The following is an 18,226-nucleotide window of genomic DNA, read 5'->3' as shown; positions in this document are numbered from 1 at the left end:
GGTGAGGAGATTATTTTTTATTTCCTATTGTTGGAAAATAGTAGCCCTAGACTTTTGATAAATCTGCTGTTGCAAAGGCAATTAGTACAAACATTCCAGCTGGCATTTATTAGTAAAACAGATCTCACATACACACGAAGCTGAGTCCTAATATACAATACAAACATACATATGTCTCTGCATGTATGTATACACACACACACACACACACACACAATGCCAGTCTCCTCCAGGGCTGACGAAGTCTCCTCTTCATGACCTTGGCCTCTTGTTTTCAGGCACTTTCAAGATAATACAAGTGCTGGTATACACAAAGATCTTTAGACTCTTGTTGTCTAAGAAAATTCACAGAACTTAGGAGAAAAAAAGGTTGCTTTACTGAAAACAATTTTGTGCTTAATGCTTTGCCATTTCAAATTCTGTTTTGAACATTTTATGTTATCGAAGTATTACAAGATAAGGTACTTTCTTTTAAAAAACATGGAAAACCATGGTAGCAAAATAGTAGCTCTACCCAAGAATAATGCACAGCAGGCTCACATATAGAAACCAGATGTCTGAAAACAGACCTCTTCACATATAGTGGTGCACTGCACATGGAACACAATTAAACAGGCTGACATCTGAGAGTTACTCATCACTTCAGCCAACCCACATGAGGTCTCCCCAAAAGAAAGGCAGTCAGTGTTTAGTGTTTCAAAACACACAGCTACAATTAGACCACAGCTGGTTATTCACTACAGGATCACATATTCCAGCTCCATTAATAATCATAGAACAGAACCATAGAATTGTTCTGGTTGGAAAAGACCTTTAAGATCATCAAGTCCAACTGTTAACCTAATGCTGCCAAGTCCACCTCTAAACCATGCTCCTAAGAACCTCATCTACATGTCTTTTAAACACCTCCAGGGATGGTGACTGAAGTCCACTCATCTCAGCACTAGGTTAAACCACAATGGTAAACAGAGAATTGAAAGTATTCCCGGCTATGTTTCACTGCCCATCAGATGACTTCTTTCTTCATTATTACCAGGAGGATTTCGCAGGCTGGAACTGTTTGCACAAAGAAAGGAACAGGAAGGAAGAAACCAGTTTAATATTCTCTAGATACTTCTATGCAATACTGACATTATAGCATGTAAAGCTACACATTATGTGGAAAGAGCTGTGTGGACCACTGGATTTGGTTCCCCACTGTTGCACAGAACCATGTAGTATTGCTTTCACACCTATCATTTCATGGAAAATTTTGGTTTAGAAGTGACCTTTAAAGGTCGTCTAGTCCAATCCCTTGCAGTAAGCACAGACATCTTAGAATCATAGTATCATAAAATCATTTTGGTTGCAAAACCAAAATATCAGCATGTCCAACTGTTAATCTACCACTGTAACTCAACCATGTCCCTAAGCAGCTTATCTATGAGTCTTTTAAACACCTCCAGGGATGGTCATTCAACCAGATCTTCAACTAGATCAAGTTGCTCAAAGTCCTGTCAAACCTGACCTTCAATGCTTCCAGGGATGGGGCAACCTGTTCCAGTGTTTCACCTCCCTCATCGTAAAAATTTTCATCCCTATGTCTAGTCTGAATCTCCCTTCTTTTAGTTTAAAACCATTACCCCTTGTCCCATCGCAACAGGTCCTGCTAAAAGTCTGTCCTTATCTTTCTTATAAGCCCCCTTTAAGTACTGAAAGGCCACAATAAGATCCCTGGAGATTTCTCCAGGCTGAACAACCCCAACTCTCTCAGCCTGCCCTCACAGGAGAGGTTTTCCAGGCTTCTGATCATTTTTGTGGCCTTCCTCTGGAGCCTCTCCAACAAGTCCATGTGTTTCCTCTACTGACAGCTCCAGAGATCGATGCAGGTGGGGTCTCATCAGAGCAGAGGGACAGAATCACCTCCCTTGACCTGCTGGCTACACTCCTTTAGATGCAGCCCAAGATAAAATTTGCCTTCTGGGCTGCAAGCGCCCATTGCCAGCTCATGTCCAGTCTTTTATCCATCAGTACCCCAAAGTCCTTACTCTCAATCCCTTCATGCCCCAGCCTGTACTGATACTGGGGGTTGCCCTGACTCAGGCGCAGGACCTTGCACTTGGCCTTTTTGAACCTCATGAGGTTTGCATGGGCCCACTTCTCAAGCTTGTCCAGGTCCCTCTGGATAGCATCCCGTCCCTCAGGTGTGTCAACCATACCACTCAGCTTGGTGTCATCTGCAAACTTGCTGAGGGTGCACTCATCCCACCGTCTATGCCATTGGTGAAGATATCAAACAACACTGGTCCCAATACAGAACCCTGAGGAATACTGCTTGTTACTGATCTCCATCTGGACATTGAGCCATTGACCACTACCCTCTGGATGCAATCACCCAGCCAATTCCAGCTCACAGACACCCTCCTGGAGGAATCATCAGCAAGGCTTGCTTGTTAATGGCACAGTCCTCTTCCTTGTATAGAACAGGCACTGCCTGGTTTAGGTCTCTGTTTAGGCCAGTAGGGATTTAGGAAAGCATACAGACAAAGTATTTAAGCTATATTTTTACTGCTTATCTTGTCGTTCACGATCATGTTGATAGTGAGGAAAAAATGGAAGCACAGCTTTCAAAGGTTTGGCTTTATATGGCTGCAAGTAAAATAAAGAAAAAAATATCTCAGCATACCTTCTCCTTGTTGCCTCAGTGACATAGAATACTCCAGTTACAAGACCCTTTGAGAAAACAGTCAGTTACAATTGTTATATTAAAAATAAGGTTATGCAATAGCTCATAATTGCAATAGATATAAAAAGCAAAAAAAAAGTGTGATTACTTACAGTTAACAGTGCCCATCCTCCTTGGATGGCTGAGGCCCATTCAAAACCCAGTTTTTCAGTTAGAAATCCTCCCAGAGTGGGACCTGTAAATGCCCTGCAAAAAATCAAAATTAGGTATCGGCATCCCAAACAAAAAAGATAACATATCGTATTCTCAGCCAACTTTTTTATTGTGTTTTGTTGCCTCCTTCCTCTGATTCTCTCTCATCTGTTAAAGAGATTGTCTCCTACAGACCTAACTTTCCTATAATCCACAATAAGTACTAATTCTTTTTTTGCTATGGCCCCAGTAAACCTGTCTAGTTACCTCTTCAGCCACAAATAGGATCCATATCAGAAAGCTGAATGCACTTTTTTCTGTATCTGGAATGGCTTAGAGGCCCCATTTAGGCCCATGTTCTAACAGTACATCTACACCAATCAATTCTACCATAAAAGAAACTTAAACTCTCATCCCTCAAAATGTAAACCTTCCAAATGTCAAAGCAAAATACTGATGGATATAGGCATACGGGAAGGCACACTGTGACAGACGTGGTCACTGCAAAGTTGAGCTGTATGTAACTGCCTTGTCTAAGAAGGCCATGAAAGGTTACGTAACTGCTGTCGCTTTATAAAACATCTTACATGATAAGCTACCTCACTACAGAAAGGGGCAAAACTGCGTAAAACTAGAGAGACTTCCTGCAAGCAAGTCACATAATAAAACCATGTTTGATAACAGCATAAAACTGTGGTTTGGTAACTTCATAAAACCTATATCTGTACTGAACTCTACACCAAATAAACAGGACAGCTAGAACTTCAATTAGCTTGGAAAAATGGTGCAAATTCGTAACACTGAAACCCACCTGCAGGCACAGAGGACTCCAGGGACAGATAAAAAAAAAATCCTGGAAGTGAATATCAATAGGGGAACTCCGTAACTTCACACTGAGTGACAACTCTGAAGCTTCACTCAGCCAGTAGTGCCCTTCACTTATTTGTGTGATGACCACTGGATAATAAACACAAATACACTCTGCTAAGCTATGCAAACACAGATCCTAAATAATGGCTGTGGCTGAAAGAGAAGATTCTACCTTAAGCTGTCCCAGATAAAAGGAGGAAATGTGGAAAATTAAAAAGGGAAAAGAGAATTAGTCAGGAGCAGATACCATGTGGGTAGACTTAGCTTTGTAAATATATTAGGGTCCACCTCTCTCTATATTAAGTTTTTAATATTTCAGTGTCAACAACAATAATCACACAGAAGTGTATGCTAACATCCACTTAATCACTGCAGCTTTTGATATGCAGGGATGTACATTTCAAAGAAGACAAGTTCAGAGTCCATTCCTTTGTTGGGTAAAAAGGTTTGCTAAAACATGTCCATGAGACATCTGTTTAGCAAGAACCTCTTGAATCAAGGTCAACACATGGGCTGCAATGCAAGACTTGTGGTCATAATGCAGCAAGATTTCATGTGGCAACAGCACAGAACAACCAAACACTCCTAGCTTAAAAATACGTGACCATGTACCTACCCAAGGGACCATGTGGCATTGAAGAGCCCAGACACCAGTCCCAGCAGACTCAGACCTTCTTCAAATCCATTCTCACTGCAAAAAGACAGACCAGTTAGAGTAGTATAATAAAACATTGTGTTTCAGTCTATAGCCTTCCCTATAGAGAGTTTTTTCCCCTCCTTTCAATTTACTACCAACATAAATAGTTAACAAGCAAAAGAGTACAGTGGCATCATGTCTGTTTAGTCAGTGCTTTGTTCTTCACTGCCTCTCTGAAGGACTGCGGTTTTGCTCCTCACCTCTGATGTGACACACAGCTTTTAAGAAGACCTTGTTCCAAGAGGAACATACTAATAAGAGTAAATCGAGACCCTTCCAGGACATTGCTGCCAAGCCACATTACAGACCTTGTACTTTGAGCAAATACGACCCCTGTAGATGCAGCTGTTAAAGCAAATGCAGCCCGAAAATGCAGTGAAAGATGCTTGCTATGAATTGCCTTCAGAAGCTGAAATAAATCCCATGTATATGAAATCACACACAGGTCACCCCATGCTATGGGTTCCAAAGTCTGATGGACTTCAATGTCCACAGTACTGAGATAAACAACATTTACAAAATTGTATTTGCAGTATGACTGGGCTGCTCAGCCAGAAAAAACTAAGACAACAAAAGTAACAGAAACATTTTAGTGTTACTTGTTGCCTTTGTCTCAAAGAGGAGGGCAAAAAGCCACATCAAAACCCCATTTCATATTCACTGCTGAAAAGCAGTTGCAGTTTCCTACTGTCAGTAACATGAAAGATGTGTTGGACTGAGATACTTACTATGCACAGTGCAGTATCTCTGGAAACACTGGGATAGCACTCATGCCAATGGAAAACCCAAGCAAAACCAGCATTAGCACAAACATCCACAGCTGACTGAAAAAGAGGCATTTAAAAGAAGTTAGCTGCCGAAGACTCTTTTCAAATAAAGACCCCATTTGACTGAAGGCTGTTACATCAGCTCTCCGTGACTGACCAGAAAATTAGATTACTTGAAGCCAAAAAGAACTCTGATTGAATTCTAAGACTTCAAAATACAGTTCTGTGCTTAAAGAAAAACAAACAAACAAAAAAGCAACCCACCCACAACCACCTTTGTAGAAGAATCTGAAAATCCTGTGCTCAAATTAAATAGTTCCTCATCAAATACAGCTCATTTTAAGAGGAGCACATAGAGAAGAGGTAGACAGATGAGCATAACTCAGCAATACCTATGTCCAAGTTCCAGACATGGTTTGTTGCACAAGTGAAGGATTTGTAACTAAAATTTTGTAGCCTAATAACCAAATAGACTTAGCTAAAGAATGTTGAACATTTTACTGATTTATTTTTCTCACCAACTCAAATGTACTATCTTGCCAGTTTCAAATCTTTAAAAATCTTCTTTAAAAATTAGAAGTCAAGGAACAGTTTACTAATTCTGCACATCAGCAAGCCCATAATAATCTCTAACAGAGTATTTAACACAGGACAAAAGGACTCTACAGTTCTGTAAATGTAGCAGAGTGTTTTGCTGTGAATTAACTTGAGAGATAGGGCAACACAGGGTTCAGGTGCAACGTGCATTGTCTTATTTAGCTAGCTGAAAACAAAGCTATAACCTGGCATTCTCCTCAGTGATCTATATATGGAGAGAAGAAAATCAATACTGCTGTACAGCCATGCAAATGAAGCCCATAATTAAGAAACACTGATGAAACAGAGAACACTGGAAAAAAAAAACAGAAAGAGAGCTTTGTTTTGTTGCACTCAAAATGACACAGAATTTGGAGGAAAGAAAAATAAAAAGCAGCATTCTTCCCACCACACACATTAACATGAGCAAACACACTAACAGTAAAAAGTAAATGGATCTATTTTACAAAGCTGCAAAATCTCAGTTTTCAGATGCTTCCACTGATTTATATTCAAAGCCTCATGTTTAAAAAAAAAAAAGAACCAACCAAACAAACAAAAAAACCAAACCAACAAACCCCTGTTTCATGCTCAAAGGTGCTAATTATAGACTTCTGGACATACATAGCTATGGTCATGATACATATCACAAAAACATCACATAAAGGGACAGGTTCAAGAAGAGGCAGTTCTGTACCTTTCAATGTGCAGCACGGGAGCAGGTCCTAACATGAAAAACGACACTGCTGTCATTAAGCTTCCAATTACCAGCAACCACTTCCTGAGGTGCTGTGAAAGAAAAGGAAGAAGTGCATAATTTTAAGATGTGAATTTGCAATGTAACTATTTTGTCTTTCTTAATACCTCTCTTCTAAATCTTCACCTCCTGAAAAGTATGTGTCCTGTAAAGAACCCCACTACACACAAACTGGGAATTCACAATTCCTCTGTCAGTTCTGAATACCATAAAGAAATACTGAATTCATGTTTCCTTGCCACCAATGCAATCCCTGGCAGCCGCTGCTTAATACAGAAATTCTTCAGGACACTGAGTAAGGGTGCTTTTCTGTCAGCAAAGTATTTTATATCTTACTCTTCTTTAGTATAAGAAATATAATGTAGAATTGCATGTAATTCTCATGTACAAAGGCCACTATTAGTTTGTGTTGGGGAAAAAAAAAAACGTGTCAGAAAACTGGCACTGTCCTTCATTCAAAGCATTCAAAGTGTAAGTTTCTTTGATCAATTAGCAGTGGTTGTAAACCAGTCAGTTTTGGGTATATCACTGTCAAAGTCTTTCTGTGGTGCAGTTAAGTGCTAGAGAATGATAGTCAGTCAGTGTGATGACTTAATTTGGATATTACACTTTTTAAGAGACAAACTCAATACAGCTAACCTGAACAATTTTACTCCTCAAAAGCTGATAGAATTAGATGTGAATAAAATCATGAATAATTGGAACATGTTTTCCTACACTCCATTCCATATTGGCTGGAACTAGATTGCGCTGAGCCCACTGGAAAAGCTCAATACATTCCAACTGCAGGATACTTGTCTGACATCCTTTACTATTTTGGACATTACCTGGACCTTGCAAAAGAGACCTTCAAGCGGGCAGTATTCAGTGCACATGCAAGGTCCTGAAAGACAGATCCCCTTGCAGGACCAGGCCTACCTGCATTGCTTCAATATAAGAAGTCTTCCAGTTTTAACTAAATGCACAGAGTGCTTGACAACCCTGCAGAAACAGCAGAGTAGTACTCACTGGCAGTTTGTCACTTAGGAATCCAAGGAGGGGAGAAGTCAGGGAGTACGAGAGCGCCAAACCAAGGAATACCAAGCCCACGTAACCAGCTGGTAGTTTGAACTATGGGAAGACAAAACACAAAAACCATATATGCCACATTAATTACAGGACAATCCAAGAATTACATTTTAGGTCAAAATACTGAAATGCATGATTTTAAGTATCTTACTGATACCATACAGAGGCTTTTCAAGTATTTGATGTCAACAGCAGAGCTTCGGTTTCCTTCACTTATATTTCTAGGCATGGAATGAAAACACCTGACATAAATGTACTCAGAAAAGCCTGAATTATCTCAGGAGGAAAGATTATTCTATTATTTTATGCCAGCACACTGGATTCTAACATGAATACTGGCACATTTGAAACAGACACTTCAGACATCAGAATTTAGATGGATTTAGTCTTTACTTATCCCATCCAATTATATTTCCACTTAGAAAAGCATAAATACTGTAGTCAGCCACTACTAATCAGTGCATCTTAGTCTAAGTAGTGCTATAAAACACAACTCTGGCTTTTCAACCAAAGGAGGATTTTTATAAGTAAGAGGCCTTTTGAAAAACCCTGAGGCCTATTTTCTCCTAATGCAGTCACATTTCTGTATTGAAACAAAACGTGTAATGAACCAAAAGCATACTACTTTCCAAATGAGTGCTTTAGCTACCAGTTAGAAGGAATTCCAAGATATTTCATGTGCGATGGGCTACGTAAATATTCACTATTTCCTTGCCATATTGCAGGCACATGATAGTAACTCTAATTTAGTGATTAGAACACCTTGCCAATTAGGCTAAAACCCTTTCATGGCAAGTAGCTCTTAGCACAGAGCAAAGGGAAAGCAGAAGAGCCACACCAGTGTAGAATATTCTACAGTGGGATAATCATAAAACGCTACTGGATGGTGGAACACATACATTCACATCTCCATTGATGGCAGAGGTTAGCACCAAGTTACCTCCTCCCTGGATGAGTGCTCTACATGCTGGACTAGACAGAGGAAAATTAGGAGCACTACAACATGTGAAATGCTATTTCCTGGAAAAACAATTAATAAATAAATCACTCAAAAAGCATTGCTTGATTTCACATAGGAACAGCATCATAAACTGTTTACTTCAAATTCATTACCATAAACATCATGGGGAAAATAAATAAAAGCAATTAAGTAGCAAACAAATTAATAAATACTAAGTTAAATTATAAATAAATAAATAAAACAGCATTTGTTTTTTTAATGAGTGAGTGAAGGAATCACCTGGCAGGCTACATAGTTGAAATAAGTTTATCCACCAAATATCCACATCAAGAGATACATGCTGTAAATGACTGGTGCAATTTTAGAGAATTTGCTTTCAGAAAGGAGGAAAAAGTCCCTAGTCTACAGAACCAGCCATTATGTCCTGTTCAGAGAAGGTACTCTGCAGGTGAAAGCCAATTAAGTGGAAAAAACCTGTGTTTTAAAGGTCCTATATTTCTTCATTCTCAAAGTTACAGTGACCCAGCCACAACAGACGGTGTAAACAGAAGCTGTGATTTGCCAATACCATGGAAATCAAGTTATCTGGAAATCAAATTATTAGCAGCTAATTAGAGCAGTGCGTTTTGATAAGGCTTCATTTTGTTTGCGATATTTAAACCACATTTATAACCAGTTAATTACTACTTAGCAAGTCAGGTTTTCCCTGCATGTTAACAGGACTTACCTGCTTTAGGATAAATAGAGACATTGTGGGATCCAAAAAGCCCAAGCATGCACTTAGAGAAAATATAGTAAGACAGAGAAGTAAGACTTTCGGCAGAAGAACTAGCTTCCAAAAGGAGTCCTTGCTAGGGACTGAATCTGTTTCAAGAAAAAAGGAAGGCAAATTGCATTACTTTCAGCAGCATAAGCTCATGGTTGAACTTCTTGCTTCAGAAAATAAGTCAGTATTTCCCTTTTTCTAGTCCTTTTTACTCTTGTTATCTAACAAATGAAAGTCAATTGTAGACCATTATGTACTACACTATTTTTTATATCAAAACCTCAGATTTGAGAGGTGAATAAAAGTAGACAGTTTAGATTCCAATACTGCAAATCCCCAACTTAAAAAAGAACAAAAGTATGTACTACTCCTAATTACATGAAAATACAGTTACTTCTCCACTAGCCCTTACGCAATGAAAATCTCAAAACAAACACAAGCAACAATTCATATTGAAAGAAACATGCTTTGAAAGTAAAATAAAAAGACTGCTATTTATCAGTTCAGATTTGTCCAAGTTTTTAAGCAGCCAGTCATGCGGATCTCCTATGTGTTCAATTTGTTTTTGTTCAGTTCTTTCAGATGTCATGGTTACATGTCATTTCTAAGTCATGCTTTCCTCCAATGCTGATGGTACTCTACTAGTCAAATATGGTCTCAAAGTATACATGGAACTAACTTTCATTCATTAGCATCCACCAGCTCAGAGCTAACATTTATTTAATGCAGTTTCAAACTGGCCAGTAATGTCATGAGTCCATACAATTTCCAAGCTCGTGGAGGTGGTGGGGAGGCCAGCAGTAGCAGCACATGGTTAACAACTAAGTTTCTTCTACGAGCCAGCATACATGAGGTTATTCTCCAAGGTTTCCATATTTTATAGGAAAAAAGAAAAACACCCACTGTGTTTAAAAGTCACTTTTAAAATAGAAAAGACTATCAGAACTGTAATCTTGCAATTTTGATCTTGTGTGAAGATTTATCTTTAAGATAACTTTATGTCCAAACAGGTCTATCTAAAATGTAATAACATTTATGACCTCCAGCACTTTAGTTAGATCTCCCATTTATTAATTTTGACATTACTTCACATTAATCAGATCTTGAACCATTCAGTACAAATAAACCCCTTTTGTTCACCCTATAATTCTGCTTTTCCTCCCACTATTAACTCCACAAACCTGCCAAGTTACTTTGTTCAAGGTGAAAAAAAATATATATCTATCTCCAGCTTTTCTTCAACAAGCTGCAATAACAAACTGATACTAAGAAGATACAACTGATTCTTTACAAGCCCTGAAGCTAAAGAGACAAAAGAAAACAAGAATTTATCTTGGTTCACTTTCACACAGAGTTCTTAGTGTTTGCAGAAATGGGCATGAGATGTTGGATTCATTCCAGGCCATCTGCACGCATTAATTTCGCATTAAAACAAGAGCCTGATCAAGATCACAAGTTGATTCAGCTGAAGCTTTCCCTTCTAGTTGAATAAGACTCCAGAAACTGATATTTTCCTAAAATGCAGTTATATATATGAGAAATAAAGCTGAGTGAAGGAAGCAGGAAGAAGGGTGCTTACCGTATTTTGGTAATATGCACATATTCAGAGGCACCAAGGTCAACACTATGCATCCCAGTGTAATGAAAGGGATCTCATAACCAAATGATTGATACAAAAAGCCACCTAAAGGTGGGCCCAGCACCAGTCCAAGTCCTGTAAAAATTTCAAGGCTGCCCTAAAGGAGGAAAAATTAAGCAAGGAAAAAAAAAAATATCAACCAACTTGGATGGGTCATTATGCCATGGGATGAGGTACATGTTAAAGCTTTGCTTTCTATCCATAACTGACCACTTGGATTCACTGACTAGGGGTAGGAGACAACAGTGAAACTGCAGTGGGGATAACTCAGATTATATTAGCTATAATTTCATAATCTGCCACCTGTTATAAGATACTGATTTTCAAAAATACAATAATACAGTTACACTTAAATATTGTGTTTAACCATAGTTACCATTGTCAACATCGGCCTCAATACTTGACTAATCAGTGTTTAGACCACCCCCTTTTAACAAGCAGTAGCTGGTGGTAATCACTGCTTACAGTTAAAGTTTTGCTAACTTTTGGGACCCAGGAAGATGGTACAGGGATTCATCCTCATCTGTAATTTTACTGATACAAGTCAGAGTGGCCCGAGAGTGGGCACAGTCAGCAATATGCAAGTTCTTTACCATCGGTCAGTCTAGGGTCCCAGCCTTTTCCTTTCCTAGGAAAAGGAATAATTAGTAACAGGATATAACTAGCAAGTCCTTAAAAATAGTTCTAGATAGATGTGAGACATTTTGGTAAACTTCAACACATGGAAGGCTCATGAGTTAACATAACTGCATCCAAATAACGCTTTTACTTGTGTTTCTTACCAACCATAACAAATATTTATGAATGGTGGGACTTCAAGTTAGGCTGTACATCATTTAGCCCCTCTAAGTTAATGAATTATTAATTACTGGGGGAGGGAGAGAAGCTGAGGCTTTGCACCACTGCAGGTCAGGGGAGAATAAAGTAAACCTGATATTGTAAAAAAACTGATACTGCTTTTGTTCTGAAGCTCATACCTCCTCCAACGGAGCGATCATATTGACAGATGCTGAACTTCTCACTTCAGCAAGGCTGACATGTCTACATTTAATATCTTCCCCAGTCATGCTCTAGGGTACCCAAGGGGTAAAAGGTAGGCTGAAAACTGGTACCAAAAGGGTAAGGAGAGAAAAAGTATTTCTCAGTAACTAGCACTATCAAGAAGGGCAATGGAAAACAAGGTTAAAAATCGCTCATCCATTCCTTCAGGCTTTACGATTTTACCACAGGAGGCACCTTGCTTCAACTAATTGGTTCTTCCTTCTGCCTCTGCCATGAGCAGAGCTCACAGTAACAAGAACTCTCCATCCTGTCTAACGACAGTAACTCTACATGAATGAATCTGAAAAGCATCTATTCTCATGCAGAACGAGAAGCAGAGTATATAATACAGCAGACCAATTTTTAAAAGTGATCTGTCTTCTGACAGCAGCCTTTCTAAACAAAGGTAGCTACCACACCACAGCTGTGTAGTGGTTTTGATCGTGGTCTTGAGGTGACCTTCATCCCCACATACCATTTTCAGCTCTGCATCAGGTTTATTGTGCTGACACCGCAGCATTTAATTTATTTTAAAGTCGTCTTATACAACAGATAACTAAGTCCCTTTAGGTCAAGGTTACTTTACTTACCTATTAAGTTACATTTTAAAACATGCAAACAGCAAATTTTAGCCTTATTGACTGAATATATCCAAAACAACTACAATGTATAACCTGCTTTCCAAAGAAATTGCTAGCTGCTCACTGTAGATGCAATTTAGGCATTTTTTGCTACTTCAGAGGTCATCTTTTTATAGACATTTACTTATAGAAGTAATTATGCAGCTTAGCAATATTAATAAAAGCACTGTTTCAATTTTATTAAGTGTCCTGAAGGATTTTCTTAACATTTGTTCACTCATTAAAGTTTACCCAGTTATTTCTGTCAGGCTATATTTGACTCAAAACCAGAATTTCTTGAAAAAAAATAGCAGCATTTTATTATATACAAAACTTTTTTTCCTAACACCATAAAACACAAGCAAATAAGGGTAATATCTCTAATTGAAATGAGTCGTCGATGGCCAGGTTTCAAGAAGTTCTAGCTCTCCTCATGCATCACTTGCATCAATAGATTAGAAAAATAAAAACTTCCAGTTTTGCATCTTTCATTCATTTAAATCAACAGTATTTCAATGAATTAATCAAATTTATTGAATCAATCCACATGGATTCTTAGTATCCATGTAGCAGTAACCACTAAAAGTTGTATTAGTATTTTAATAGTCTGATTTCACCTGAAGATATAACTATTGCCATCAATCGTCAGCTGTTTTCACAACATAAGCAACTGATACATACTGCTTAATTTATATCTAATTGGAGTTATGCTAAGGTCTAAACTTGTTCCAGGACTGTGATTCCAGATTACAAACATTATGTGTTTATTTCAAATATGCCCTGCATATGACACAGCAGATTTTTTCCACCTAGTTTTAGGCTGCCTACTGGCAATTCATCATATTGCAGGTACTTAGCTGTAACATTGGTTTTTGCACTTACCAGGACAGTAGCTATATTATTGGGAAATGCCTTTGTAAGGATTGAAGATGATGCTGTCATTGCTGCTGCAAAACCTACTGCATCCATTGCTCTTACTAAAAAGCACAAACCGATGAACATTGGCCCACTTGGCACCTTGTCCAACATTCTGAAAAAAAAACAAACCACCACATAAATGGAAAACTCTCAGGATGCAGCAAGTCATCTACAAAAGGACCTGAAGCATAATTTCTTACTTATTAAAAGACATAGTTATGAGACACTCAATGCTTTCAGTTGCCACATCTTTTTGAAAAGCATCAGTGAAGTCACTCAAACTCTACCAAACTATTTCTGGCAGCTTTCCCCTTCTTCCCTTTCATTGGTGGTTGAAAGAGCACAAAAAATCTAACCTGTGAAAATCTCCAAAGCCATCTTCTGTTGTATTTCACAGTTTTTCCAAGCAACTGTGCAAGGCCTTCAATGCAATGAGTTACAACTACCTAGTAAGAGCTTCCTTCATTGTTAATAAAACTTTTATTTTGCTAAAATGAGTGGCTTAGCTTCTTAGCTTCTGTTTTGCACTCTATATTGTTAAGAAAAGAATAATTAAAACATTATGCATAAATAATTCTGTTATTGCCGCACTTTGACAGACTTCTTGCTGTTCATCAACTATGGTACTTATTTCAATATGTAGAATCTTCTTTGCTTTCAAAGTACTAAACAGGCTTTGAAACCTACTGATAGGGACAAGCATTCATTCTGCTTTACATGGGACAGTTGAAAAATAAAGACGCAAAAAGTTATGTGACCTAACCAACACCCAAAACATGCCCAAGAGTTTCCACTTCTGTTTTGTGTCCATCTTTTCATACAGATGAAAATGATTACAAGACAAATACAACAAAACCAGCCAAAAAAAATTACTCACCCAAACAGAATGGTAACACATCCTGAAACAAACATCCCTGCCACAAACATGAATTTTGCTCCAATATGTGTAAGCTGTAAATTAAATACCATTTTACATATTATTAGTTCAAGCCTAAATCAAAAATCTTTCAAAATAGTTTACTGTTAAGAAATCAAAACATTATGGGCATATGTGACTAAAAGATCTGCAGATACTGCTCCTGCTGGTTTGTCTTCATGCAATATTGAACCTAAAAATATTCTAAATGGTTAAGTGACTTAACCCAGTTTTCAGAACGGTAAGACAATGCTGCAGTTAACCATTTCACAGTGCCATGCTGCAGCTTCTGCAGAGCAGCAGTTTACAACAGCATTCCTCGCCATAAACAAACAGAAAGTAACACATATCCCCTCCGGCAGTGCCACTGATGCCAAGTCAGCAATATCTGTTACGTATATGGCTCAGAAGAGTCAGTAGAACCCGATTTTAAAGCAAACTTATCACAATCCTTAATAGCACAAAGCTTTGGCATAGGAAGCATGGTAGCTTCAGGCTTCTCCATTCATTATGACAGAAAGGACCCCCACCTTCCTTCATTTAAGACTCTATCACCAGGGTGAAGGACGACAAGAACCACTCCATAAAGCTAACTCAATCCTGTAACAAATTAACTTTGAGCTTCTAATTCTATTCTGTAACTTCCCCTAAGAGAAGGAGGTATTTCAGACTCTTTTCTTGTTCAGGTCTGGACAAAGTCCCTGTGTTTCAACCATCATTACCGAAGCCCATATTTTGCAGAGTTTCACTGAAACCATCAGGATTTCTGATTGCTGGACTGTCCACTGCTATTGGCGCTGACTTCATCAAGCTGCAGCGAGGATGGCGTGTTCATCCTCTCTCCCCCGGCACAATACTTGGTGAGGGTCACACCATAATCACAGGCATCGTGACTGGACTTACCAATGGCACTTGTGTGACACCTTGATGAGCCACCTCACCACCAGAGAAAATCATCCACCACGGGGTCAGCAAAGACACTGCAGCAACCCCGACTTACGGTATGATCTTCAGTAGCCCTAGCCAAAAATGCATGCACAGCAGTGCTCCAGCACATAAACAAACTGCTATATAATTTATTAGTAATTTCTCCAGCACGAGAAAAGTCCTGAATCAGTGGGAAAACTGAAGTTGCAAGAATTGGAGACACTTATCTAATATTGCTATGTAATGAAGCGGAAACCAAGTTAAGCAGCCAAGAGTCATTACAAGAGGAACATTAAGCAAAAGACAACATACCAGAAAAGAAGGGGTGCAGCTAACTACAGAAAAAAAAAAAAACACACAGAAAAAAAAAAAAAAACACACACACCTTAAGAAGGCAAACAAAATATATAAATAAATATGTGCAGTAACTAAAACGGGGGGTAGGGAGAAAGGAGGTAAAAGAAAGGAGAATGGTTCAGCAGATTACTCTGAAGTAAACAGAACAGTTAACGAGATAAAACAAAACAGCTGGATGTCCACCACCCTATGCCACCCTCAAGTGCTGTAGAAGAGTAACTTTTAAGTTGTACTGACAAGACCTAAACCAGATTCCAACTGAATGGTCAGGCTCCAGTTACTGCAGACACAAGTCTGCAGCACTGCCACTGAAGAGAGACATTGCTTTTCTCAGCCTCAGAGAACTGTCTTCATATACCAACTGATATCATCACAGAAATAAGTTACAGCTTCAATCATACTTACATAATTTCCCAAGACTAAAGATGACAAGAAATTGACCAAAGCAAAACATCCAAAAATCAGGCCAACAACACTGTTACTGGCACCCTTTTTTTCTGCCTGCAAAAAAGATCACAACTGTGTAGAGGTGGAGGCAAACTCTTTCATGTGTTGTACATTTCAATTTTTTTAAATTCTCCGTCAGTGCAGTTACAAAACATTTTCCTTTCTCAAAGGCAGTAAGGTCTCATAAGGTAACAACATAGCAATTCTAAGACATGTTGCACTTCTGTTTAAGCTATACATAATAAAACGAAAAACAATGGTCGTTCCTCAAGGAACAGAAACACGGTGCTGTTTGCTGAACTATCAAACAGGTCACCAGACTTTATACAGGTGGCTTCAGCTGGCGTGCAACAGAGCTAGCTACAGAGCTTTGATCCCTTGCATGCTGAAAGGGCAGTGAGCTGAGATACCTGTTATCTTCACTATATTGTGCTTTTCCATAAAAAGCATCAAGCAAATTTTTGACATAGGAATATTTCAAGCAAAAATAATTTTAACATTTCTTTGTTAATACTTCGGAACAACTTGGTCATTGGAGAAATGGACTTCTGCTGCAAATGCCCCATGACCTTTTTTTTTTTTTCATCCTGTATTAAAACACTGTATTCACCCAAAATAAGCAGAGATATTTTGTATTCCCCCCAATTGATGGGTCAGGTAGTTTAACACAGTGAATGATGGCCCAGCATGAGTTAACAGAGAGATAGCTATAAATAAAAAGTCATTTAGTCGCTAAGGCACTGAAATGCAAGCCAGGACACAGGCAATTTTAATCTTGGCTCTACTACCACACTGCTATGCAACACTATTCTCCAAAACTATTTCACTTCTCCAAGCATTCGTTTCAACTTCTGTCTTATACTACTGGCTTGCTGTCTTCTCTGCAGCCACAGGGAAGATTAATTAGTACATGGACAGGATCCAGGTCGCCATTATATACACTCTAACCTATTTTAGCCAACATCAGGCTATCCCTATGAATTCCCACAACTGAGAAGAATCCCACAGAGCTTACAGATAGCCATACAGGTGTTCAAGATCCTTTTAAAAGTTTCAACATGCAAAAAACAATCCAAAGGGCAGCTGGCTAAATTGTTGGTTTACCTCTGAAGGGAAAAAGGGTCCCAGGACTGAATAGCATATCATTGAACTGAAGTTTATAGAAGCTGTTGCAGCCATTGTAAATAGCTGTTCTCTCGTAAGCCTTCTTGATTCTGTACCAGGTGCTTCTGGCATACTATCATCTTAAAATGCAAAAAAAAAAAAAAAGTTACAAACTGATAGAATTCGAATTTTCAAATCAGGTTTGAAAATTAACACCCCATAAAACTTTTACCCTCCCGGCTCTGAGGAACTCAATCAAGCCGCACTTTTCCTTCTCGTACAGGAGGGCAGACTTTGCCGTAAAGGTGGCACCTTACCTGCCGGCGGCCAACCCGACAGCGCACGGGTTTTTTCAGGAGCGGCCCCGCCGCGCCCCCGGCCCGGTACCAGGCGCGTCCCCCGGGGCGCACAGCGGTCGTGCGATCGCACACCTGCCGGGGACAGCCCCGGTATGGCACCGCAGGACCCAGCCTCGGGGAGAAACCCGCCCGCACGCCCGCTCCTTTGCCCAGCGCAGGCTCCGGCGCTGCGGAGCCGCCCTTCAGCGCCGGCCCAGACGCAGCAGGCAGAGCCCGTGACGCGGCAGCTGCCCCCCGACCACCACCGGAAAAACGCAGAGCGTCCCCCGCCTCCCACCTGAGGGCCGCCGGCTCCTCGCGCCCTCCGCCGCCCAGCTGTCCATGGGGAAGGAGCGTCGCGCCCGCAACAGACGGCGCGGTGCAACACGTTCCCCTGCTCAGGCTGGTAGCTCACCCGGACCGCGCCAGCCCCGGCCGCCGCCACTGAGCATGCTCGGCCTGCGGGGGCGGTCGCAGCGCTGCCCGCCCCGGCGGTCGCGTCCGTGTCGGGCCCCGCCGGGAGGCAGAGGGAGAGCGGCTGGAGGTGCTGCGCCCAGCGGGGCTTGCCAGCCCGGGCGGGGGGAGCACCCAGGGTGACAG

The 18,226-nt window shown here is 39.9% G+C and overlaps 1 protein-coding gene across 2 annotated transcripts; it reads right to left on the bottom strand.

The window, feature by feature from the left end:
* Positions 1-81: 81 nt before the first annotated feature.
* Positions 82-18,086, bottom strand: SLC18B1 (solute carrier family 18 member B1). Of its 2 annotated transcripts, none has more exons than XM_065834741.2 (14): positions 17,925-18,086; positions 17,289-17,428; positions 16,143-16,238; positions 14,415-14,488; positions 13,502-13,649; positions 10,899-11,055; positions 9,281-9,417; positions 7,533-7,634; positions 6,465-6,556; positions 5,153-5,248; positions 4,344-4,418; positions 2,818-2,911; positions 2,666-2,712; positions 82-1,056 (listed from the first exon to the last, which is right to left on the bottom strand). In XM_065834741.2, the coding sequence occupies exons 1-14, from the start codon at positions 17,968-17,970 to the stop codon at positions 990-992; spliced, it is 1,371 nt and encodes a 456-aa protein (XP_065690813.2). In that variant the 5' UTR covers positions 17,971-18,086; the 3' UTR covers positions 82-989. The 2 variants fall into 2 exon arrangements, with proteins under 2 accessions (XP_065690813.2, XP_065690814.1); XM_065834742.2 differs by lacking the exon at positions 17,925-18,086 and adding an exon at positions 17,606-17,756.
* Between the last annotated feature and the right edge of the window lie 140 nt (positions 18,087-18,226).

This window comes from Patagioenas fasciata, chromosome 3, assembly GCF_037038585.1.
Source record: "Patagioenas fasciata isolate bPatFas1 chromosome 3, bPatFas1.hap1, whole genome shotgun sequence".
Lineage (NCBI taxonomy): Eukaryota > Metazoa > Chordata > Aves > Columbiformes > Columbidae > Patagioenas > Patagioenas fasciata.
Note: the sequence above shows the minus strand (reverse complement) of the source record. Positions and strands in the feature narration are given on the sequence as shown.

Bases quoted from the DNA above. Each gene is read 5' to 3' on its own strand.
- SLC18B1 (XM_065834741.2), bottom strand. From the start codon at position 17,970: ATGGACAGCTGGGCGGCGGAGGGCGCGAGGAGCCGGCGGCCCTCAG. The intron at 11,056-13,501 runs GTAAGTGCAAAA...TTCCTCCTTTAG, and splicing joins ATAATATAGCTACTGTCCTG to GGCAGCCTTGAAATTTTTAC. The intron at 1,057-2,665 runs GTATGCTGAGAT...TTGTGCAAACAG, and splicing joins ACTGAGGCAACAAGGAGAAG to TTCCAGCCTGCGAAATCCTC.